This window comes from Choloepus didactylus, chromosome 6 (assembly GCF_015220235.1).
Source record: "Choloepus didactylus isolate mChoDid1 chromosome 6, mChoDid1.pri, whole genome shotgun sequence".
NCBI classification, from domain to species: Eukaryota; Metazoa; Chordata; class Mammalia; order Pilosa; family Megalonychidae; genus Choloepus; species Choloepus didactylus.
The window spans coordinates 68,179,873-68,204,610 of NC_051312.1; the positions used below are offsets into that span (position 1 = coordinate 68,179,873).

Sequence of the window (24,738 nt, forward strand, 5' to 3'; positions counted from 1 at the left end):
TCTGAACTTAAGCAAAAGGCCCCTAGAGTAAGAAGGGCCTTAGCCTGAGAGTCACCAGCCTCACCTTCTTGCCTCCTGGAGAAGAGACATCAGGAGGAGGTGTGCTTGTGATGTTCAATGGGCTGGAGCCACAGCTGGAAGGCGATGACCCTCTTATCCTGTCAGAAAATAGAGGAGTTAGTTACATTGCCTTTTTTTTTTTTTAGTGGGGCATGTGAGTTTTGTTGAGCTGGGGATGAGAAGGATGAAGATCTAGAACAGGGATTGGCAAACTCTGTAAAGGGCCAGATGGTAACTATTTTAGACTTTGCAGGCTGTACAGTCACAACTCAACTCTGCTGCTATAGCTTGAAAGTGGCCATATACAATTCATAAACAAAAGTATGGCTGCGTTCCAAAAAAACTATTTACCAAAATAAGTCATGAAGCTGGATTTGGCCCATAGGCCCCTGATCTAGAATGTACATCCTAGAGTCAAGCATTCTCACTGACATAGCCCTGGTATTAGGGTTTGGAGTTCAAGTCAGGTTGGTGGGTTTCTAGTAAAAGGTCAGAGTTCCATTTCCTCACAACCCAGATCTCAGGGTTGGAAGGAATCTTAGAAATCCAACCTGCATCTTTAGTACCATGAGCTGGAATCCACAGCAAATGATATAGCTTCCTCCCTAAAAACACTGTATAGCCTGTATTATAATCTTAGGAAGTGGAAGGCACCAGGCCAGATGGCTCAGCCACACTTAGAAAGTAGCCTGTAGGCCCTGCTTTCTAAGGCAGCATATCTCTGAGCATAGTAGGTTAACAGGGGGAAAGATTATAAATATACAAAAACTTTTGTCAGGCTGAAGTACCTCAGGAAAGGAAGTTACAGCCTGGCACTGGAACTGGAGCTTAGGGACAGAATGGCCACAGCTGTGTGGTCACCAGGCTCTGACCACTGGCATGGATAATTGCCGCTTTCAGTCACCCAGGGACCCTTCCTCCACTACACAGGAGGCTTTTGGCTCTTGGCCTATACTGCATAGTTCTGTAGACCTGTGAGTGAATAAGCTTTCTCTCGCTCCTGGATTTATAAGCTCCTCAAAGGTGGGACACAACCCTACACTTAGGTACTCTTAGCACACACAGATGGCTACTAATTCCTTACTGAAAAATTGCTGAGCATCTCCCACTTTTACCAACTATGTCTACAAAACCACTGTTTTTCCAGGTTATCTTGGAATTACCTTTGCATCATTCCTTATTTCATGTTTAATATCTAATCAGTTCTTAAATTCTTGCTTTCTCTTTTGGACAGCATCATCACTGTACGACAGGCCTCTTTTCTGGGTTATCAAGTCTGCCCACCATCATCTCCCTATTCCATCCAACATACACAATGCTTAACACAACACTTTGGATGCCTACTCAGCTTTCTACAATAAATGAGGTTCTATAATTTTCTTCCATTTCCGACTGCTCAGCATTGTTTCTTAGTATTCTTAGCAATCTCCCATCATACCTCTGCTGCTCCTTCCTATAAAGAGGGTCTTAATTATATCCCTGGATTCCTTTAAAGAGAGCTCAAACAGAAAGTAGAGAGGACAAAATGCCCCAAGAGAAGCTAGAGAGACATTTTGGAGACAGGCTGTTGAATGCTGATGCTTGGAGATGTTTGGAGATGCTACCCCAGAGTTTACTCTGGAGAAGCTAAGAGGACCCCCAGAGACTTAGAAAGAAATGCCCTGGGAGAACAAGCAAGAATGCACAGGAGCTGAGAGATAGAGAAGCTAAGAGAGGACCCCCAGATGCTTACATGCACAGGAGCCAAAGCTAAGAGAGACAAGCCCAGAGACATTTTGGAGAAAGCCATTTTGAAACACAACCCTGAAGCGAAGGACCAGCAGACACCAGCCATCTGCCTTCCCAGCTGACAGAGGTGTTCTGGATGCCATCAGCCATTCTTCAGTGAAGGTATCCTCTTGTTGATGCCTTAGATTGGATGCTTTTACTTTAGAACTGTAAATCAGTAACCCAATAAATCCCCTTTATAAAAGCCAATCCATTTCTGGTATTTTGTGTAATGGCAGCATTAGCAAACCAGAACACCCTGGGTTGAAAAACCACTGGGTTAAGGAAAAAGGTAGAAGAGGTTACTTGCCTGTGGATTTCCATTATTTCCTCAGCAATCATTCGACCTATTTTTCCTGCCCCAGCCCTGGTTCCCCCTGGAATTCCTGGAACAGTGGGGTGTGTCCTCTTTGGGCCACCTACAACAAAGGAATCTGAGAGTGGGAAAGGAGAAAACCAAGGAAGAAATGCTATTATGTGTCAAATTAAAACCAGTTCATCCCATGATCCACTGGTTCAATCTCAGGGTTGTGCCTTGAGCAACAACAGAGCCAAGCTTGTCAGCAAGTGAGGCCAGAAGGCATTCCAGCAGGGAAAGGCTCAAGCTTCCTTCCAGGATCAGATGCCAAAGCACTGACGTGAAACATCTAATTCCCTTCATGCACTCAACAAATGTTTACGGAGTACCAATGTGTCACACACAGTATCAGAGTTACAGAGATGAATCAGGATCCCTGCCCTCAAGGAGCTCACAGTCTAAAAGGGGAGACAGATATGACAAACAACAGCCAGAGCAAACTGTGATAAATTTGACAAGTAAGCACAGGGCACCTAACTCATCCAGGCCAGGTAAAGCTTCCTGGAAGAGGCTAATTCGGAGCGGAGTCTTGAGAGATGAGTATAACTTAGCTTGGCAGAGAGGTAAGGAGGGAAAAGCATTCCAGGAACAGTGACCAGCATGTGCAAAAGCACTGAGGCAACTACTCTGAGGAATTCATCATGAATGACGATGAGGGGTGATGGATGAAATGGAGAGGCAGACGCCAATCATCATGAAGGGCCTTGAATGCCACACTAAAGGACTTGGGCAGTTTCCAGAGAGGGTTAAGGAGTGCCAAAGGACTTCACACAGGAAAGGCACTGAATTAGAGTTGGATTATTAGAAAGTCCACTGCATGGAGAATTACCTGTAGTGGAGGGTGGAGAGAGTGTGACTAGAGTTAGGGAGTTATTTGTAATAATTCTGGCAACAGATGAGGAGAGCTAAGTACTGGCAGTTGTGACAGAAAGTTAAAAGAGGGGACAGGATTTCATGTTTAGATATAATGGCGGAAAGGCAGAATACAAGGTTTCTGGCTTAAACAACCAATCAGATGGAGGGAGTACAGAGTTACTGGTTTGGGCTATGCTGAATTTCAGGTGCCTTGGAGACTCCAGGTGGCTCTGTGTGGGAGGAGTTGGAGAGATCTGGAGTGCTCAGGAGGAGACCAGGGCTGGAGATGCGGATGGGGGAGTCATTGATAGAGGAGTGGGGACTGAAGCCATGTGAGTGAGAAGGCTCTGCTGGGGTATGGCACAGACCCCCTCCTCCCAAACAGTGGCAGTCACCAAAGAACACTTCACTCCACAGCCCACTGGGCAACACTGGAGGAGGAAAGCGTAAGAGCAATGCAGAGTTTGCAATTTCAAGGGCTTCTAGAGTCCAGGAAGCCTTGGGAAAAGCAAAGCAGAGTTCCCGGTATTCTAGGCTCGACAGAGAAAGTGAGATGACAGCATCGTTTGTACTCATGGGGAAAATAGCACTTCATCCCCTTGAGGCCTCCTTTGTTCCACAGAATAGTGTGGCAGGGGATCCAGAATAGTTGGGGTGGGGGGCAGGGGAGGTATGGTGGCCACAAGCAGCTTCTCGATGGGCAAGCATAGTTACCTTCTCCAGAGGGCAGCATGCTGTCCATGCTGTGGGGGGATGCTGTGAGCTGTGGGAAGGTTGGGTCCCCGCCTTCCAGGACGTTGGCTCTGTGAACATCCCAGCAATAAGGAAACATGAGTCAGGCCTGCTCAGAACCATGCACCTTTTACCTTGGCCGGTGTCCACTCTGGACCTGAACAGGCCAGAAAATGAAGTGTCTTTCTGAGTGGCTGGACAGGTCTCCTTATTGTTTGATAACATGAGGGACAGCATCCTGGCCTTTGCCCTCACTGCCTGTGGGGGCCTTCCTAATTTGTGTGGGACACAGTCCAGCAGAGGTAGTAGCTGCAGCAGCCCACTGCTACTGCTATAGCACTTCCTCTCCTGCCAGCCTGCTACACACTTGACTCTGGTCTAGCTCAGCTATGACCAGGTGGTGAGTTTGGACACCATGGGGAGGGAGATGTGGGTAGCCAACTTGGCCAAAGAGGAGGCTCCTCCCCTCCCCCTGCTCACCTAGCAGGTGGCAGCCTTTGAGGTGGCATTCCAGCTGCCAGTGCTCAGGCCACCATCCTAGAGGGCACAGCTACCCACCTATCCTCAGCCAAGGCCAGTATGAGCTGGTACTTACATGAGCCTTTTATGCACTGTTGGCCCTTCCTTCTGTAGCAGTAAAAGGGGATACCCAATGTGTAGGGGCTGTGAAATTCAAAGGCTGGGTGCTTTATCTGAAAGGAAATGTTCCTGTTTCCTGGAGCAAATTCATAAGCCAGAGCGTGCATGGTCAGAGGATTGAAACTTGTCCTTTGCTAACAACCCTTTTTGGCTAATGCCAATTCTGAGGCTTCAGAGGATATGAGGATAATGGCATTAAAGAATGTGACACTGGCTGTGGCCTGTACCCTCTTCCCCTGGAAGGAGCCCAAGGCATCTCTCTTTGAAGCAAGGGAGTTTCCAGATTAGAAAAAACACTTACAAAACAACAGTGTTGGTTGAGACAATGTATTCTACTTCCTTGGTCCAGGGGTTCATGAAACTGAACCATCGACTCCGTAGTGTGATGAAAGAACCATCTTTGATTTTAAATTTATAACAATTAGTTGTGATCTTGTCTCTCGTCTGTAAAACTGAAAATGCAAAAAAACCATGAATATTGTTTCCTCAAACAAATGTTATTAAGCAGGGAGACCAACACCACTTGCTAAGGGTACCCAGGCTTCGATGCCAGCACTCTTGGGTACACCAAAGGAGCTGTAGTCAACACTGCAGAGAACAGGTTGTTTCTGAGGGTCTAACTTAGAGCCTTTCAGTTCATTTATAAACCTAACAATTTTTCTAGAGCCTACGAAATTAAGACTTCAGGGAATAACTGACTTCATCCTAGAAACCTAACTGGAATCAGGTACAAAGTAAACCCCCACAAATGAGAAAGCACTGTCCAAACGGGCATGTTCTTTCCCCATCACAAAGCCCGAGTGCAGTATAGCATTTATCTTATTTTTGGGACATCCAAGTACATGGAGGTCACTCACCTATTCAAACCTCATTTTTTCATATAACAAACCCGTAATGAGCACCTTCCATGTGCCCACACTGGAGACAGAAGAGATGACTGCTGGCCTCAAGGAGAAGAGTAAGAGAAGCCTACACAGAGGAGGAGATCAGAGCCTCTGGTGGCAGGGATGGGAGATGGAACTGAGGAGGTGGGTTGGGGCCAGAAGGTAGAGGGCCTGAATGCCAGCTGAAGGTGTCTGGGCTTGTTTCTAAGCAGGGATGTGACATTATCAGGCTTGATCTGTAAGGGGCTAAGGATAACTCTGGCAGATGGGCTGGGGGGGGCGGGGGGCAGCAGGGCGCCCTGGCAGCAGTCTGTGTCAAGTACCAGCAGGGCACAAGGGCCTGAACCAGGGCCGTGGCAGTGGGTGACTTAACAGGTTAACATCGGTTTCTCTCCAAGGAGGCTGCAATGGGGCCACACCATTAGTTCAGAAGGAAAATGCTAGGGGCAGTATAGGTTTTTATTAGCAAAGAGGATCAGATCAGTTTGGCCACACTAAATTTTTAGAGTCCAGCTAAACCCTCTGAACAAAAAGATGCTTCCAGAAACTGCTCCAGCCTAGGTACAGGGTACTACCAGGCAGTCAGGGGTGGGAGAGTCTGTGAGGGGACAAACAGTGGCTGAGAGCATCAGACCCCATTCCTCATGAATGTTCTGACCTAAAGATTCCTGGGTTGGCTGGGGACAGATTCCTCCAGGAGGCTATGTGGGCTAATTTAGAAGCAGGGGACATGTTTAACTTAAGACCTTTCACAGAGCCCAGCTTACCTTGCCTATGACATTCTGCAAGATGTCCTATGTCATCTTGGTGAAAATATTCGTAACATGATGTGCCTAGAAGTTCTTGTGGTAAATATGCCAAAATAGCTGTTGCCCTAAAAGGGAATTTTTTTAAAAAGAAAAAAAGCCATTACAATGATTAACACCAATGTTACAGTAGATAAATCCTGTCAAAGCTAGAGGCAAAAAAGCTGGGTAGATTTTCAGAAAGTTTACTATGTGGATCTTTTCTTTCTTCAGATATCAGAATGTAGTCAAGGCTATAAAAACATATGGAAACAAGCCCCTCAAAGGGCCTGTTATCACAAGAAATCATAATTTAGGAGGTTTTAAAATGGTAACCACATTAGATAACAGTGTGGTAGAACTCTAAATGCCAGTACAAGCTTCTCTTTTTTACTGCCTGCTTTTTATCAGGATAACCAAACACCAGTAGCTCCAGCAGCTGGGGCAGTAAGGACATTGGAAAGTGGCTCTCTTTTTTCCATCATTTACTGGCTATCTCTAAAAGCCAGAAAAATTCTTAACCTGTGACTATTTTTAAGGGAGACAACCCAGGTCTATTACCAAATTGTAAATCCTGGAGGAGCCCAGTCCCCAGGCTAGGCCTCAGTTTCCTCATCCATAAAATGAGGATGTTGAACTAGACCAACGTTGTCCAACAGAGCTTTCTGCAATGATGAAAATGTTCTATAACTGTGCCACTAGCCACATGAGGCTTTTGAACAATACCTGAAATATGGTTAGGGAGACTGAGGAATTAATTTTTTTCATTTTAATTTTAATTGATCAAATTTAAATTTAAATAGTCATATGAGGCTCGTGACTACTGTACTGGACAGTTCAGGACTGCATCATCTTTCCTAAGTCCTATGTCTTAGAATTCCAGCCAGGGTAACTATCCTGGAGCACTCTGTAGGTTCAGATACCTGCTATGCTTACTATTTCCCTTCGGACCAGAAACATCAAATTACCCCCCTTAACTAACACCTCTCCATGCTGAAGAATGACAAAGAGAAAATTCTCTGTCTTTATGATAATATTCTAGTAAGTCTCACTTTTTAGCAGAGACTCCCCATCACTTTCTACTCTTTCTCTATCCTTAGAAAAGCCAGCTGGTGGCCCATTCTTTCTGTTTTATCCGGTGTTGAAATTCTTCTACCATTATTACTCAGGGGTAACATGCAGATTCTTACCTCTGGTCTACAAAAACAAACTTCCCATCTATTGCATGCCGAGAAACATATTCCATAGGTTTCACCCTGATTTCCCCATTCACTGGCTGTGGAACTACGTGAGAATGCAGTCGTCCGATTGCGACAAGGCAGCTGAGGTTACACCCCTCGTTGTCTGGTTCATTGTCTTCGTCTAGCCCCATTTTTGTGGGTGGCCAGCTTTTCAAATAGCCTGTGCTGTGGATTGTGCAGAAGCTTTTTCGATCTGCTAGAAAGGAAAATCCATGATTAGTGTCAGTGCTGGCTTTAGGGTACGGAGGCACAGGCAACCTACGGGGTGGGTAGGTGGTAAGTAGGGAGTCAAAAAACATAAAACAAGGCCTCACTCTCCAGAAATGAGAATCTAGTGAGAGGAGGCAGACAGAAAAATAGATACTCATCATCCAGTGTCATATGTGCTTAGTAGAGCCAGTTATAGCACAGGCTTTACGTAATCCAGACGGTGTATCTAAATCTATGTGAGGAGAGGAAGGTTCCCCAGGAAATTCAATTTAGAAGGTGGATCAAGAAGGATGAGCACTGCTTAAGGGGACAGAATGTGCCAAGGCTGAGAATGTACAAAGGCACAGAGGGATATCCTACCCGGGAAACAGCAAAGAGCTCCACCTGGTTGACGTGAAGAGGGATATAGGGTCGGAAAGGCAGTGAAGACGCAGATTATAAGGGCCTTGGGTTATTTGCTAACAAATGTCTTGGCCTTTTTCAGATAGGAAATGAAGAGCTTTTGAAGGTATTTAAATGGGGAAACAGCAAAATTGAATTGGTTTGGGTGCTCTAGGAGCAGAGTGACACACAAACTGGAAAAGTGTAGAAACCAGAGGGAGGACGGCTGGTTAAGATGCCACTGGCAACAACAGAGTGAGAGATGAGGACTGAACTATGGCTGTGCAGTGAAGCTGAGGGGAAGAGAGGGGAAGGGCACAGGAGACATTTCTGAGGTGGAACTACTGGGATTTGGTATGAATATCAGGCTTAAGGGAAAGAAATAGAAAATGAGGATGATTCTACCTTTTCTGGCTTAGGTGCATGCTAGTGTCTTCACTGACTCAGGGAAGACAGAATAGGAGGTATATTTTGGAGGAGAAGGGGGAAAGATTTTAATTTGAACACATAAGGATAGATGGCCTGTGGATTTCAACAACAAACCCTTGTGAGCTGTTTACCAAGCTTTGGGTCTGGGAAACAATGAAGAGTTTTAAACAGGAGATGAAAAGATGTGCTTTTACGAAGACCATTCTGGCTGCTGTGTGGAGGGGGGAAGCATGCAGAACTTGCTGGTACAGCCAGATGTGGTGACAGCTAATGGCAGCCTGGATGACAGTGATCATGGCAAACACAGAGACGGATAAACAGGTCTCAGATAACTTCTGTGGATGGCATTCATTGTGGCAGGATGTACTAACTGGATCAGGAGCAGAGGGAGGCAGGGGGTGAGGGTGCCTCTAGCATGAACAACAAATGGATGGTGGCGTCATTTATACTGAAGGAGAATTCAAGTGGTTGCCTTTATCATATGTCACGCTTGAGAAGCCCTTGAGCTATCCAAGCAAGTAAAATTAATAAGCATTTAAGATATGGACCTGGAGTTCAAAAGAAAAGTCTGTGCTAGAAATACAAACTTGGAAGTTATTTGCATAAAAATGGCATTTAAAGCTAAGGAAGTGGGTTGACATTACCTATGGATTGAGTATAGGGAGAAAAAAAACCTCCCCAGGTCAGAGAAGCAGCAGCAAAAGGAACCAGGAAGAAAATCTGGGGTGGTAGGGGGCAGGGGAGATGAGAAGAATGTGGTATCATGGAATCCTAGGGTAGAGAACACTTTGAGAAGGAAGAAGAGGTCAAGCAGGAAGAAAAATAGAAAGTGTCCACTGCATTTAACAACATGAAGATCACTGGGGAACTTAGCAAGAATAATTCTGGTGGATTGGTGGGGTCCCCAGGAGGCAATCAGGATGGTGGCTAAGAATATTCCTTTCCAACCACAATAGAACACAATTTAAAAAGAGGCATCCTCCCCACAAATCTCTGTCATGACAACATATCAGGGTCTCCCTGTTCTCCTTCCTGTTCCCCAAGAGCCCTAAACTAAAGGAGGGGGGTGGTCTCAGCTGCAATCCCGGGACCTGCTCCTCTGGACAGCTAGAACCCCCAACCCAATGCCCTGCTGAGAGCTCCACTGTAGAAAGGAAGCCTCACTTATGTGATTTTAAAGAACTGTTAAATTGTTACCTTTTTTCTTTGAGCAGGTAGAGGGGAAATCCTTATCTTCAACCTTTACTGAAGGTCTGTTACACTTCATCCTACAGAAGAAAGAACGTCGTGCTCCAGAACATAATCGAGATGGCCCAGGGGTTATATCTGTTTTAACTGGAAGTCCAGCTGCAAATCAATACACAAAATGTGATAAACTGAGAGTGGTGTTGTCTGTCCGGAGCGGGAGCGTGGCCTTGAACAAAGCCTTTTCTTTCCTGCTTCACTGTTTTATAATGACAACATGAGAATAAGATTTCTTCTTGGTTTAGGCCTTAAAGATGCAATCTGGATAGCTGCATTGTCGGTCCAGAAATGTTTACCGGTCATGTATAATACAGGTACTGGATGAGTGGACTGGGTGCTATGGTGGATAAGAAGAAATACAGCACAGGGTTGCTAATGAACAAGAGTTTATGCCTGAGAAAGGGAAATGGAAATGCACCATGAAAAGATTAATAACAACCCAAGATGATATATGATTAGTGTCAAATAAATGACAACGACAAGCTGCACTTTCCAGAGGAGGAAAGTCTGACACCAGCTGGTGCACTTGGGGGAAGGCTTCCCAGAGGAGAAGAACTTCGGCTGGGACTTGATGGATGGGCAAGATTTGGATACTGGCATGGAAAGGAGGAAGCAGGGTTTCCTTAAGTTCTCAGCCTCGCTGTATGTCAGAATCCCTTGATGCCTTATCAACATATAGATTCTTGGACCCCATTCTAGAGCTGTGCTGTCTAATATGGTGGCCACCGGAGACATGCAGCTACTGAGCATTTGAAATGTGGCTGGTCCAAATTGAGATGTGCTGTGTGAAATACACCCAGAATTTCAAAGACTCAGTCAAAATAGATACAAATATATATAAAAGACCTCATTGATTTTTTGTAGTTATTATTTGTTGAAATAATATTTTGGACTTACTTGGTTACATAAAATATATTATAAAAATTATTTTATAATTTTTATTTTTTTTAAAAATGTGGCCACCAGAAAACTTAAAATGACACATCTCATATTTGTGGCTTTCATTTGTTTCTTTTGGACAATGCTGTTCTTGACCAACTGAATTAGAATCTCTGGAGGTGGAGCATGACTATGTTGAGAAAGCACCCCGGGTGATTCTAAGGTATGCTCGCTCCTCCTTAAGAAACACTGGCTACTTGTCAGTGCAGAAGCTGGGTGCTATGAATCACACCAGGTGCAGAAAGCATGCACTGGTCCACACAGGAGCACCCATGCAGAGGGTTCCTTACGGGTCTCCTCCCCTCCAGTCACCCCCGACAGTGCCCCCTCAGTCACCACCCCAAAATACTAATCTGAGCCTGCCTGCCTTGCTCAGAGCCCTGCAGACTCTGAGGAAAAGGTCTCTGATCCAGCCCTCCCCCTCCCCTGTCCGCTCTGCCCATTGGCACCAAGCAGACCACACAGCTCCACACCTCTACACCAGGCACAAATCATTTCCTTTGCTCATTTCCTCCTCTGATCACCTGGCAGACTAATTCATTGTCTCAGCTGTCATCTCCTTGGTGGGGCCTGTCCTCACGCCCACAAGAGAATGAGTCATCCTGTTCCCTGTGCCTGGGACTATTTCTATGGCTGTGCTTGTTATCCGGGTGCTGCTGCCTGTCTGCTGGCCTCCCTGACTATGTGGTAAGAGCATCGAAGCCAAGAACCAAACACCATTCCTCTTGTTCTCCTTAGGTCACCTACAAAATGTGAGGGCCCCCTCTAGAGATTAAAATGGAGAACTTGGAAGCAGGAGATTAGCTAGGCCATGACGGCACTGGGCCAAGGTGACTGCAGTCCTAGCCAACACTGACATTGTGTATCTTATGTGCCAGGAACTGTTCCACACGCTGTATGGTGTATTAACATATTTAATCCTCACAACAATCCAATGAAATAGGTACTGTTTTGCAGATGAGAAACTGAAGCACAGAGAGGCTAAGTAACTTGCCCAAGGCCCCACAGTGAGCAAATGGTGGAGCCAGGACTTGAGCCCAGGCAGTCTGGCCCCCGAGTCTATGCTCAACAGCAGAAGTGCCCAGCCTCCCACGGGACTGAAGGAGAGGAGAGCTACAGCAGACCTTGCAGGGTAGGCACAGGGGGACTGTGGGAGCAAGAGGCGAGGAGACCAGCTGAGTGGTGGTTCCACTGCAACAAGAGGGAAGCCAGGAGGGGAAGCCGATCTCATGAGATGTCAGTTTGGCCAAGGAAATACCATATTTGTATATTGGAAGTTTCCTTACTTCTATGAGGTTGCATGTGTGCAACTGAGATAAATAGAGGTGATAAAACCATTCTGGGAGAATGGCAGAACAAAGACAGGCATAAGCCCTTTAAACTCAGGAGCAAACAACTGGTAATTTCTAGATTCTGAAAGAAAATGACTAAAAATCAAAAAGAATTAGGACAAAGTAGCTCTTCTTTGCAATATATTTAGACACTGAGTTTTTTTTTTTTCCTTTATGAAAAACGAAACAAATACAAACACAAAAGAAAATAAATAATTTCATTTAGCCAAAGAAAGCACCTGTGGCCCCGAAAAGGGGCAGGGAGGTGGAAAGCGAGAGGCCAAGACCATCACACACAGCCCTCTGCTCTGCACTCTGTGGCGGCTGCTGTGCTCCGCCTTCGAGCCTAGAGCTGAGGAAATCCTGGATGCCTTCTCCCTACTCACTTTTTGCATCTATTAGCCGCTCCCGGGGTGCGGTGTCGGAGGAGGAGAGCTGCTCCTTGACTTTGGCGATATCTTTAGGGTGCAGGTAGTCAAACAAACTCTGACCGATCAGATCGTTCTGTGGGAATGAAATGTTAAAAATGACAAGTAAACAGCATGTGGAATATAAATTATCTACCAAGTGTTCAAAGTCTGCACATCCTTTGCCTTTACTTTGTATTTTTAAGCATGGCAATTTAAAATATTTCATATTTGAATATGTACAAATGTCCAACCACTTTGGCTAGATATGGATGCAATGAATGAGACATCAGAGGTTGATTTTGATAACATGAGCAAAAAAGAGGGTTTGATTATATAAATAGTTCGTGCTCCCCAAAGGCACAAATTTTTTGGCTATATGTATTCTTTTTTATTTGTTTCTGATTCCTACACATTCCCCTCTATGAGGTCCAAATGAGGAATATAGGGCCTGGGCTCTGACTGCAGCTCTGCCGTTCAGCCTCTCTGCTCTTAAAGCAAGTCCTGTCATCCTGCAGGCTTCACTCTCCTTGTCTGTTAGCAGATAATAAAAAATTTCCTCCACAATTCTGCTCTGAGACTAAAAACAGCAAAACATTTTGGAAAAGTTAAATGCTACATTAATTCTAATTTATACAAATGTTATTTTGAGTCTTCAGTTCTTCTGCCTACTAAACTTCTGGGCAAACACCAGTGTGTGAATGAATGAATGAATGAATGAAAGAAAGAAAACTATGGGCATAAAAGGTGAAAAACTCTCGTAAATGTTAACATTATTTGATCCTACAAATAATCATAAAACGCACAATTTTTAGAGGAAGCTGATGTGCACAGAGCCAAGTGACTTGCCTAAGACAACTCAGCTAATAAGTGACATCACTGCAAACACAGAGTGGGATGATTCCTCACTTTCTTCTTCTCTGGTGTTTTATTACCTGCCTTCCCTCCTCCCTTGTCACATAGCCCCACACCCCCACTCTGTAGTTGTGAGATATTTATTTTGAAACATTAACAGAATTATGAAGCTGCTGAACAGATCAAACCTTCCAATGGGGTGCTGGGGGATGGGGACTGGAACATATTAAAAGATTTTTCCAAGTTTAAATTCACTTCTCTGTTAAAAAGTTAAGAATTTTCCAGAAGAAGGATTTAAGGGGAAGAAAATATAAGCTTTTCACACGTGACTTGTCCACTATCATGATTCTGAAAACGGATGAGTGTCTGCCTGCTATGTGGGCTGCCCTCCACAAACAGGAGCAGGAACAATACCTGGCTGTAGTTGAGGATCTTGAAGACAGACTCTGAGACAAATAGTATCTTTCCTCGGTCACATCCTACGACAAACAAAAATCCATCTGCTGCCTAATTAGGAGAAATGGATAATCAATTTATCACACTTTAGGAAACATGATTTGTAGTCACTCTGATAGCAAATCAAAGTTTATTTTCTAAGTATCCACAGCACAGGAATGCTCACTGACAGTCTCACTGATATCCTAAGAATGGGATGCTTAAAACAACCCCCTTACGAAAATAGTAAGATTCTCTACAAGGCAGAAACACACATACACACACAAGCACACGCAGGCACAGACCATCATCTAATGATTGCAGGTAAAGTCCAATTAAGTTGAGTCCTACTTCAAAGCAGAATTCAGCTTAAGAAGTCTCTCTTAATTTTGCGAAGGTCCAGAAAAAGCATTTTTTTTAATTGAACCTAATTATAACAACTCTATTATATAGAATCAGAGACCCTAAGACTGGAAGGAACTTTTAATATCAGAATCTCCTCTCCAATATTTTGGCCACCATCTGTCCTCCACTTGAACATTTACAAGGAGCTCTCTAAGAGCTCTCTACGAGAAAAAGGGTTCTCAAATTCTAGAGTGTTGGTCTTTTTTGCTGTATTTTAAGGCTGATTCCCGGGCCCCTTTGGGAGACTCTGGATCAGCTGATCTGGGTGGAGCCTGTTTCGGTTTAACCCCTCCCCCAGGTGATTCTAATGTACTCAGGCTTGAGAACCACTGCTCTCAAACACTCTCACTGATTCAGGGCTGGGACGTTTGTATCCTAGGTGAGACTAGAAAAGCAAAGTCTAATTTTCTCCATGGATTCGTTTAACCCTTTCTTCACTTCAAATACCAGTAAAATCTAAAGTGCCAATAAAGACAGGTATAGGGACAGGACAGTATTTGGTAGAAAGACTGAAGCAGGCAAACACCAAAGCTTTAATATCTGAGCCGCAGGATATTCTGTCTGTCTGTGCAAGAATTCTATCCACAACTTTCCAGATGGAGGACCCTCAGCCCCCGCATGTGACAGGGAGGGTGACGGGGCAGGGTGGGGCGGGGAGCGGGGTGTCCCATTCTATCATTTACTTGCTCTTACGACTCAGTTCCCATGGTTTAATACACAATGAATTGACATCTGACTGTATTCACTAGTCCTCAACCTGTTTTTTGGGAAAATCTTGAAAAACTCTTTTCCCTTTTCCACAACAGGGCCCAAATGTAGTTTAATTCACAGAACTAAGAAATGAGTACATGTGTCAGAAGGTGAAAGAATGGTGCGTGCACTTGGGCTGGGATAAAAGAGGTGAGCAAGAGTGGAACAGAGTCACCGTTGCTGTGAGAGAACATGGCAGGCCACCCAGCCAGAAGGTAGCTAGGGATGATTCTTTCCTAAGTTAGGTCCCTAAGCGGGCCCAGGGGCAAGGGATGACAGTGAGGGGGAAGCAATTTTCTAAGCACCATCTGCTGGAAGCCTCATTCTGTCAAAAAAGGGGTATTAATAACTTCATTTGCCTTGCAGACAATCTTACATCTAACAAAAAAGTGTTTTGAGGCTCTTCATTGATGAAGTGATGTGGCACAAAAGGAACTTGGGAAGAAAGTGACTGTGACACTTGGTGGGAATGCTGGGCAGAGTCAGGCATGAACAGGTGACAGGAACAAAGCAGATTTCAACACACCCGGGGGGAAAGAGTGAGTTCTAAAGACCCATGAATACAGCCAACACGGAGGAGGCTCTAAACACTCTGACTCCATTTCGCTCTGGCAAATGAATCACGAGGTGAAGGAGCTGGGGCCGAGGGGGCAGCCAGACAGCAGAGGCCGTGAGATCACCCTGAGTTTCCCTGGGCCCCAAGGAACACGGGAGCCGGCTCACTCTTGCGGAAGATGGTGCTGGTCATTAAATGACACAGTAACCCTGGTATGCTTGCCTCATTTTCAAAACAGAAGTAGGAGATCTAGATATAGGTTGAATGATGCTTGACACACATTTCACTAAAGATATTCTGAAAGCATTTAGTAAAGAAAGCAGCCAGATTCGCACTGGTGAGGAACAGAAGTCCAATTCCTGCTGCCAACCCACTCCAGTACCATCTGAGTGGACTCTGCCTTCTGGTGAAGCAAACTCCTGGGGACTGGGCACCTGGAAGTGGCAAGGGATTGGACAGTATTTTCACAGACACTGACTTGTGCCAGGGAGGTGAGAAAAGGTTCATCAGAGAAAGCAGATGACCATCGATACAATATGAAACAAAAGAACAGAAAATGCAAGCCCAAGATGAAGTATTTAGCTTAAATACATCAAAATCCTTGTTCCATACCCTGACAAGTGTTGGCATCTGATAGGAAATTATTTAGAAAAGGAGCTATAAGAAAGTTATTATTAAGCATTTGTTACTGCAAAAGGATCTTGCTTTTATTTCCCCTATCATTTTCTTAGAAAAGAGAAGAAAAAGAAAAAAGAATCAAATAGTGTGGCAGCCAGGTGCAGCTACATAATTTTCAGCGCCCAGTGAAAAATGAAAATGCAGGGACCCTTCTTCAAAAATTAGGATTTTAAAGATGGTGACAGCAGAGCATTAAACCAAGCACAGGGCCCGTTTGAGCATGGGGCCCTGTATGACTGCACAGTTTGTACGTCCATGAGATGGCCCTGGTGGTAGCTCCAGGGATGCTGCAGACAGAGTTTATGTCTTAACTTCAGCAAGTCCTCCCAGAGAACAGGGACATCTTTAGGAAAAAGCTGGAGAACTGGGGGCAGTGTTGGGTGTCTGAATAACTGTGTCCTAAGAATAGTAACCAAAGTATCATCACTAACTTTTGGGGAAGCTTCAGCCCCACCCTAGATATAATGTTTATCACTGATTTACATGTTCCTGGAACACTATCATGCATACAGTAAGTACTCAGAAATGTCTGTTGAATTAGTGAGTGAATGAAAAATGAAAAACACAGAAGGCATGCCTTCGAGACCTACAAGTCACCTGAAACTTCCAAGGCTCACTAATGACAGGGTGGAACGTGAGACCATCCGATGAATAGATTTTGACAGAGACAAAAGAGAAGCCCTCACTTAAGTTCAAAAACCTAGCTGCACCTCTATGAGATGGAAAAAACCTGGCCTAACAGTAATTTGTGTACAAGAAAGTTGGGGAGAGGCGGTATTGCAGATGCCCCAATATGACAGCTTCTAGCACAAGGGAGGCACCAGCACCATTCAACCCCGGGCCAACCAGACCACAGGTGAAGTGCTGTATTGCATTGTAAGAGCTACTTCTAGAGGGAAATCGATTAAACTGAGTGGCCTATGGAAAATGTGTGTGGCAAATGCTGTTGGCTGGCCATGACAGCGTCTGTGCCCAGTCTCCTTCTCCCTTGCCTGTCTCCACTATGGAGGCTGGAAAACCTAAATCCTTGCCTCTGCAAACTGCCCTGCAGCTAGGAGTGACCAGGTGACCCAATCTGGATAAGCTAAAGTCCACTGTTAGGCTTCTAGGAAAGCATATCCTTTTCTGATAAAAGGGACATCTGGCCTGGAACCTCCTCTAGCCCCTTCTCTGGTTGGCTTGAATACCTGGACCTGTTACAGCACTCCTGCTACTTTGAGGAAACCAGATAGCATGTTAGCTTAGAATGGCGGCGTGAGAAGACAGAAAGAGGCTGGGTTCCTTCCGACCTCACTGAGCCTCCACACCAACCGTGTGCAGCCCAGGACCTGCTATATTTGAGAAACAAAATCCTGTTCATTGGATCTTCTATTTCTTTGCTGCTAAAAACTTTACAATTTGACATAGCACGTCATGAGGGCTAACGTGGAAGGGCTGGATAGAGACTGCTGACATGAGCAGGCAGGCTAAACTTATGGAGGGCCTGAAGCCAGGCTGAGCTGAAAATGAGTAGTGATGATGCAAAAATCCAGCTGGACTACCCTCTATCCTGGTGGGGATGGGGTTGGAGGCAGGTATTGCTGTTCCTTTTAGTTACTATATGTTTTCCTTTTTAAAATAATTTGCAAGAGTAAATGTTTCTGAATCCAATTTCTTTTCCTTCAATTTCCAAGTTAATCTCACTCCACCCAGTAGCGGCATGCCTCGGAGTACTGTGCAGACCTCATTCTACCAGTATAAGCCCAGTTCTCATGACACCACCTCAACTGTCTTTCTGCAGAGACTAAAATAAAGCAAGTGAAAGCATCCACCTTTTCCATTGATTGTCCTCTTTGGGCCACCAAGTCTTGGGGAGTTTTGTCATTTTGATGGGATTTTGGTATAAAGATTTAGATGGATCTTTTTGTGCCAGCGTTTAAGTCAGTGTAAGAGAAATTCTCAATTGTTTTCAGTGTTAGTCCCTTTCTAAAGCCTTCATGCAGGATGTGATTCTTAACTACATCCTATTTTAAACAAAATCCTATTTCTTCTGTTTTAAAACCGCAGTGGCATAGACCTTTCATTTTTGCCTAAGCAAGGTCAGTATTTATAAAGTATTTATAAAGGCGGGGACTGGGAAGAGGAAGTGGGTCAAGAAAAGTTCAGTGTTGAGACATAAAATTCCCACATGCTGGTATGAAAATAAATACTACATAAAACAATCCCATAATTGCAACATACCCTGAGAATAAGGTGTTTCAATTCATCATCTGACAGAAACGTTGGTTTGTAGTTTGCTTCTGTGTATGGATTGGTGGCACCTGAGGGTGGGGCAGGGAGAGAGAGTTGATACAATTTATATTCAGATAATGTCCCATGCCATTTCACTGCATCAAACCTTCTGGATGTAGCCAAGTCTCTACCAGCTGGGATTTAAATTTTCTCTTCTATTCTCTTAACTGAGATGGGGTTAGAACTGGCTTTTGACAGGCTCCTGTAATGCCAAAGAGAATTCCATTGAAAAGAACACTGTTCCCCACAGGGAACTTAACAAGCTTGCTTTCCTCATTTATAGAGAAAACCAAGTGATAATAAGAGAGAAGACAGCTCTAGACGCAAACTGGTAGAGGCTCCTGGGAGGGTTCCCTCCTCCCAAGATCTTTATTAAAAGGGTTGTCTGGCAGTCCCTCCAATCAGCACTCTAAATGTTGGGGGAAATCATCCAGTCCGCCAGGCCCTAAGTAAATACACTGTGGAAGGCACTTAGTGAGAGCTCCTCTGCATCAGGGGTGAGTGAAATGAACCTGGCAACCCAACAAAATGCATTACTTGAGTAAACGCAGCTCCAGCTCCCAGGGCTAAAAGGGGACAAGACTTAGGTTTAAAAGGCTGTCAATCTGGCTTCTTTCAGGAGAACAATAACTTAACAGAGAAAAATGCTAGCAGCAAATGGCTTGGAATCTGCAGAATGGTTAGTAGGATAATGAAGAAATAAAATGAAACGAATTCTTAACAATTCAAAACATCTTAGGAAAGGAGGTAAACGGAATGTGTTTGTGACATTCATATCAAGTAACAAGGCACATATTATTTATTGATCCACATCCCTGTTTTTTATTATAACTTGGAGTTTGCCACTTTTTCTTCCAATTTGGTAGAAATTAGTTTATAATAATTTAACCCATATTAACCTCACTAATATGAATTTCTAAATGCCATCCTCCAAATACATGATAACAACATTTATATTTCTGAGTAATGACCAAAAGTCAGACAAAACTAGCTACTTATTTCTGATGGCTTTGTGGAAATATAAAGATGCAATTCTTTTACCATGCAGGTCAGAGGTCTGGCTGAGCGCCCACTTCCCAATTTCCTCAAATAGTCCAAGACTAGCTATGGAAAATTCCAGGAACAGCATTCACCAAAATGCTTGACCTGTTTCAGATTTCTCCTGTGGTTTGGATAAGTCACTTCCACTTTTCTGCCTCTGTTTTCTCACACTCCCTATAATCTGAAAAGAAGGAAAATACTGCCTCCCTCACAAGAAGTTGATGTGGGTTGGGAAAATTCCAGAAATGAAATGAAAATATCATCCGTGTTCATTCCTGACAATAAAACGCAGCAAGAGCCATCAACCAGTGACTCACTCTTCAAACGAATCATACTGAATTTTCCTCTGAAACTGAGTTTTCTTTGTCACTATGTACACCTACATTTCTGATTTTTATAGGTGGGATCTGGGCACACACAAATGCCAGGTGTGGCACCAGCAGAGTCCTCTCTGATGTGCATCTAGCCTGAATGCGTGCACTTAGGGAGACATGCAGGGAAGCCAGCTTATAGGCTCTGGGCATGTGGGACTGTAAAACTGCAACTCAATATCCACATGACCTCAGCACTCACTTCATTTGACATCACATCCACTGCAGAAAATTATAGGCATAGTTCTCAAGGCTACACATTTGCAAGTAATAAACATTTGCCTTAGGAACTTACATTCTAGGTAAGGGTGGTAACATTTGCAGGCAAGGACACAAAAGAAAATAAAGCCCAGGGCCTTACCTCGTAACGTTTTCATGTGCTGAACAGCCATCCTTAGCACAGTAAGTTTATCTAATTTCCTGGACATCGCATTGCACGTTGGTACCAAAGAAGCCAATTCATCAATGAAACTGTTCATTTTATCCCGACGCCTCTTTTCAATTTGACTGTGAGCTTCCCTGAGTAATAACATGAAAAACGGTTTCTTACAAAATGACATCAAGCACCAAGAAAACAATGACAAAAATAAGTAAGTTTGATGTGTTTTCAGTATTCATCTGACAAGATAAATTTAGGATCTGCAGAATATTTCAAATTAAACTTTTGTATTAAAGTCACCAAAAAAGTGGTCTCCCTGCCAGGCCACTATTAGTTTTTTATGCTTATCTTCTCCTTAGAATTAAGGAGCAATGTTACCAAAATTGTCTTTGCAGAGTAAGCTGATTTGTTAATTTCTCCTCGTTTCGTTTTCTCCCAGTCTTGGTAAAATTAGAATTTAAGATGAGATGGAAGAAAAGAGAAGGGTGGTAGAGGCTCCGCAGAGCAAAGCACCCATGGCCACTAGCGAGAGTCCAGGATCCAGGTAAGTAACGCTGCTATCCTTGGATCAAACATGACCCTACCTAGAGGTAGCAGGTGCTACATTATGTCCCCAAGAGCTTCTTCCAAAGAATGCCATGCTTCGCCCTCCTATGAGGTGCCACCAGCCGAGCCAGGATGACAACTTGCTGGCATGCCCTCTCCCTGACTGGTTTTCACCTATCATTGGTGCCTGTCCTCAAAAGGGGCTGCACAAACAGTGAAAATGTGACCTGCTGCACCCAGCATCACAGCACAGCTATGACACCTCCGACAGAGACTGCTCTACAAGGGAAAAGCCAGGAGCCTTGGACCAGCCAAACCCTGCAGCTAACAGCACTAAAGGCAGGGGAGCCTGAGGGCCCACTTGCAAAGGAGTCAGCAAGTATGGGCAAAGAAAGGCCAGAAGGACAGACCAAGTTAGACAATCTACTCAAGTGAGCAGGGCATCATGTCCTGGTCTTCCATTGCAATCTGCAGTCCAATATGGCCCATTTCAAAGGTGAGGTACAGCCCAGGGACTGAGTCACAGAGCCAGGTCTCCTTTGGAGGGCCCTCAAGTCAGGAAGGAGTAACCTGCTGATGCCCAGGGGAAAATTTTAACCTTGGGCTATTTTCTGCTGCCTCCAAAGTGCCCTCAGGTTAAACGTGCTTAGTCAGCAAGGAGTGGAATGCCTGAAAAGAGCAGAGGGGCAGAAGGCCACATCAAGCCAAGACTCATATACCCCCTTTCCCTGTTTCCTAAGGATGTGGCAGTGCTCAAAAGGACTTTTAGAGACCAAACACAGTGAACCACCTTAGCTGTCTTCTAAACAATCGGAACCATGACAGCAGGAGACAGCACAAGGGTCGAGTTTACCTGGCATTTTTGATCCTTCCTTGGTGCTCTGTGTATTCTAACCTGGAAGAAAAAAAAAAACAAAAGGTAAAAACACAATCCCCTGGAGATAAATGGCAAAGTTATGCACATCTGTTTTCTTCCCCACCCTAATCCCTGTCATCTCTCTACAGTGCACAAGGGTTCTTGGTTGTCCGTCACAGTGGCGGGGGGGTGGTGCTCATGGGCTCATGTCCTTCGTGTTCATCCCCTGTCACGGACACTGGTGGGACCCACCCCAAGAAACAGAATGTGTTAATAACTGTGCAAAGAAATGGCTATAAGGACCCTAAAGTTCAAGTTACTAACGGTACACAAGTACCTTCCATGAGGGTCATCTTTGTCTGTGTCCATGCTTTCTCTGAGAAAACAAAAGAGAACATGACAGCTTGTTAAAAAGTGCACACAGAATAGCTTAAGATAATAAGAAGGTTCTCATTTATCCAGAAACCAAACTAGAGTGCTCAAATAGCCACCATACTGATTAATAATGTATAAAAAACAAACAGGACAACAAAAAAATCAACTTAACCTACTCTAAAAAAACCCTGATGGGCTTTCCAGATTATCAAATCAAAGTTATACAGAGTCTCAATAGAGTTTGAGGGTTATATATATTTTGATTATTTGAAAATTAGGAATACGTCATGTTTATAGAAATTCTTGTTAATCAGAATATTCAAATAACTATAACACCTCATTCCCCCATCATTCTGGATAAATGGAGTTTATTCTATTCAAAAACATATCAAGCATCAAATATATGTGTGCATATGTGCATACATATATATTTGGTGCGGGAAGGAAGCTGAAGTGAAGAAGGGGAATTCAAAGCACCAACAAAGAAGTACCGAGCAGAGCCCCAAAGCAGCTTTTCAAAGGCACTGCTAGGAAATGTTCTGTTCTCAGCTGAGTTAGGGAAACTAGGCTCGAGGAATTGGGGTGGAGGGGAGAAGTGGGGCTGAGGGGCGTGGAGCACCATATGGCTACAGAGGGCCCTGAAGTGACAGCAGGGATCTGCCTCCCTTTCGCAGACCCCAGGGTTCCAAGTGTCCTGACCCCTTGAGGTTCAAAAGAAAACAGACTGAAATCCTTGCAGGGACTCTGGGATCAGCTCACTCCCTTCTCCAGCCCCTAAGTCAGGAGCTGCCTCAGCCTCTCTTCCTTTATCCCTTAAGAAAGGAGGGATTATGGCCCCTCAAACAATGTAATTTCAAGGGCAAAAACAACTGTTTCTTGGGAGCACTGAATCACATCATGGACATTCTAGAATAGTGGTTCCAAACTGGGGACCCTAGATTTCCTCACAGGCAGACAGTTTCTCGAGCTTGGTTCCACAGTTCAGAGGAAATCACGCAGGCCACATGGGCAAACAAAAACTGTCCCCTTCCTTTCTGTCGAGAGAATTGAATCTGCTCATTGAGGCCAGGCTGATCATCTCAGGTGAAGAGACACTCTCCTTGGCAGTCACATGCAACTTTAGTGCATTACAATAATAGGGAAAGGAATCATCCATCCAATATAGGGGCCCATGAGGGAAAGCTGAAGGGTCTTGGATGGTGACAAGGGTGGAAACCACAGATCTAGATAACAGAGGTCTTAGAACGTGCCTATGGCTCATCAGCACTTGCCCGATACAAGGGGTTCCATGGAAGACATTTCCTGGTCTCTCTGTTGGGGAGTTACTGTCTCAGATGAACACCCTCACAATCCTCACACCCACTCTCCATCCCCTGGGCATTTGCTCTCTTAATTATCTGGGATAACTTACATATTAATCATAGCATCTCCTAGTGGGCATCTGACCTCCAGCCACTGTGCTCCCCAAATTCGACCTGTGAACTTCAGCAGAGAGGACATCTGCTGTAGGAGGATACCTCCTTGGAGATTTTCCCTCATTAAACAAAAGAAAACCTCTTAAATGGACATTTGGGTAAGTTTCCACACGGTTGCCTCAACAAAAACAAAATATGCCTTTGAATATTCTACACTACCATATTCCCTAGGTGTTTGCACAGATATAGAAGAGTTGACTGTAAGTGTGAAAATTTACTTACTCAAAAGAAAAGTCATCAAGTCTAAAAAGAAACAAAAATACTATTTAATATAACAGGTACATACTAATTTAAATTATGTTTTAAGGACAATATCAATGTTCCTATACTGTTTTCAGAGATAAACTCCATTCATTCATTCCCCAAACATTAAGTGTCTAATATCTGCTGTCTTCATCAGAAAAGGGTCTCAGGAGAAACTCTTAGAAATCATTGAGATTATATATGTAGACTTAGTCATCTTGCTCAAAGGAGCAAAGGAAGACAAAGACAGGGTTGAAAGGCAGAAGTTGGCTTTAAGGCTGATCTTTTTCCCTTGATGTGGAACAACTGGGGACAGGAGGGAGTAGACAACATCTCAGCAGTGCTGGAGGCTCCCTCCTTGCCTGCAGTCCAGGAGGGAAGATAAAGCAACCAACCAACCATGCGGCCACTAGAGTCTGATCTTTTATTCCCATCCCTTTCCGTAAGCAACAGTAGCTGGCACGTGAACTGACACCAGGTTTAACCAGGAGGAAGATAAGATTTAAAGGCCTTACTGGTAGTCAGTGGAGCTGCCTTTCCGTTTGCGATTACAATCCACACTGCTGGTGCCGAGGGAGCTGGAGAGGAGGTCAGGACCCGGGGACATGAAATCACTGATTGTTGAGGAAATGTCCATTCTCTGGTCCGCCATTGGATGTTCTGGAATTGGTACAAGGAGCATTTATTTCAACTTGCTAAAGTAATGGAAGGCCTGGGGTGGCACTACGGAGAGACAGTCGGAGGGGCAGGGGGGCTTGTTTACAGCACTAACACAAATCTCTCTCCCAGCCATGCCAGAACAGTGTGTGGAAGGATGGAAAGAGCATCAGGCTTTTAATTTTAAGAGTTTTTATAGGTAACTTAGACCTATTCACTTATTTTTCTAATGAAGACTAAAGGCCCAAAGATGCTAGATGACTGCTCCAGGGTCCCAATGCTGGGGCTGAAAGAACTAAGCCCAAGAACCCAAAGCTCTAGGAGTTAAAACCCAGTGCACTTCCCATTGTGGGAACCAAGTGTCCCAGATATTCTCTGACAGTTTTAATTCTATTTTTTCTTCTAATCAATAAATATGATCAATGAAATAAGTGAATGTGACTTGTTGCTATTTTTGTACTTACATTACAACTTTTCTAGGGAAGTAGAAAATTTCCTTTCTCAACCTAAAAGCCCCACTGGGGAGTCAAGAAAATATGGTCTTCCTTTCTTACCATGTCCAGGCAAAGTCTGTCCTACTTT

General features: G+C 44.3%; 1 protein-coding gene across 12 annotated transcripts in view; it reads right to left on the reverse strand.

The window, feature by feature from the left end:
- The window catches only part of ARNTL (aryl hydrocarbon receptor nuclear translocator like), a 112,690-nt gene that overhangs the window by 7,269 nt on the left and 80,683 nt on the right, over window positions 1-24,738 (reverse strand). Inside the window, exons 5-19 of one of the 12 annotated variants that reach the window (XM_037839902.1) lie at window positions 24,015-24,159; window positions 23,479-23,499; window positions 21,744-21,782; window positions 21,404-21,445; window positions 19,987-20,144; window positions 18,163-18,242; window positions 13,533-13,625; window positions 12,243-12,360; window positions 9,539-9,688; window positions 7,271-7,514; window positions 6,063-6,169; window positions 4,713-4,863; window positions 3,755-3,843; window positions 2,138-2,261; window positions 65-158 (exon numbers count right to left, since the gene is read on the reverse strand). In XM_037839902.1, coding sequence (XP_037695830.1) covers window positions 65-158; window positions 2,138-2,261; window positions 3,755-3,843; window positions 4,713-4,863; window positions 6,063-6,169; window positions 7,271-7,514; window positions 9,539-9,688; window positions 12,243-12,360; window positions 13,533-13,625; window positions 18,163-18,242; window positions 19,987-20,144; window positions 21,404-21,445; window positions 21,744-21,782; window positions 23,479-23,499; window positions 24,015-24,151 — 1,647 coding nt within the window. In that variant the 5' untranslated portion in view covers window positions 24,152-24,159. Of the gene's footprint in view, window positions 1-64; window positions 159-2,137; window positions 2,262-3,754; window positions 3,844-4,712; window positions 4,864-6,062; window positions 6,170-7,270; window positions 7,518-9,538; window positions 9,689-12,242; window positions 12,361-13,532; window positions 13,626-18,162; window positions 18,243-19,986; window positions 20,145-21,403; window positions 21,446-21,743; window positions 21,783-23,192; window positions 23,297-23,478; window positions 23,500-24,014; window positions 24,160-24,738 lie in introns of those variants that run through there. The other 11 variants (XM_037839911.1, XM_037839901.1, XM_037839910.1 and 8 more) reach the window with 11 other exon arrangements.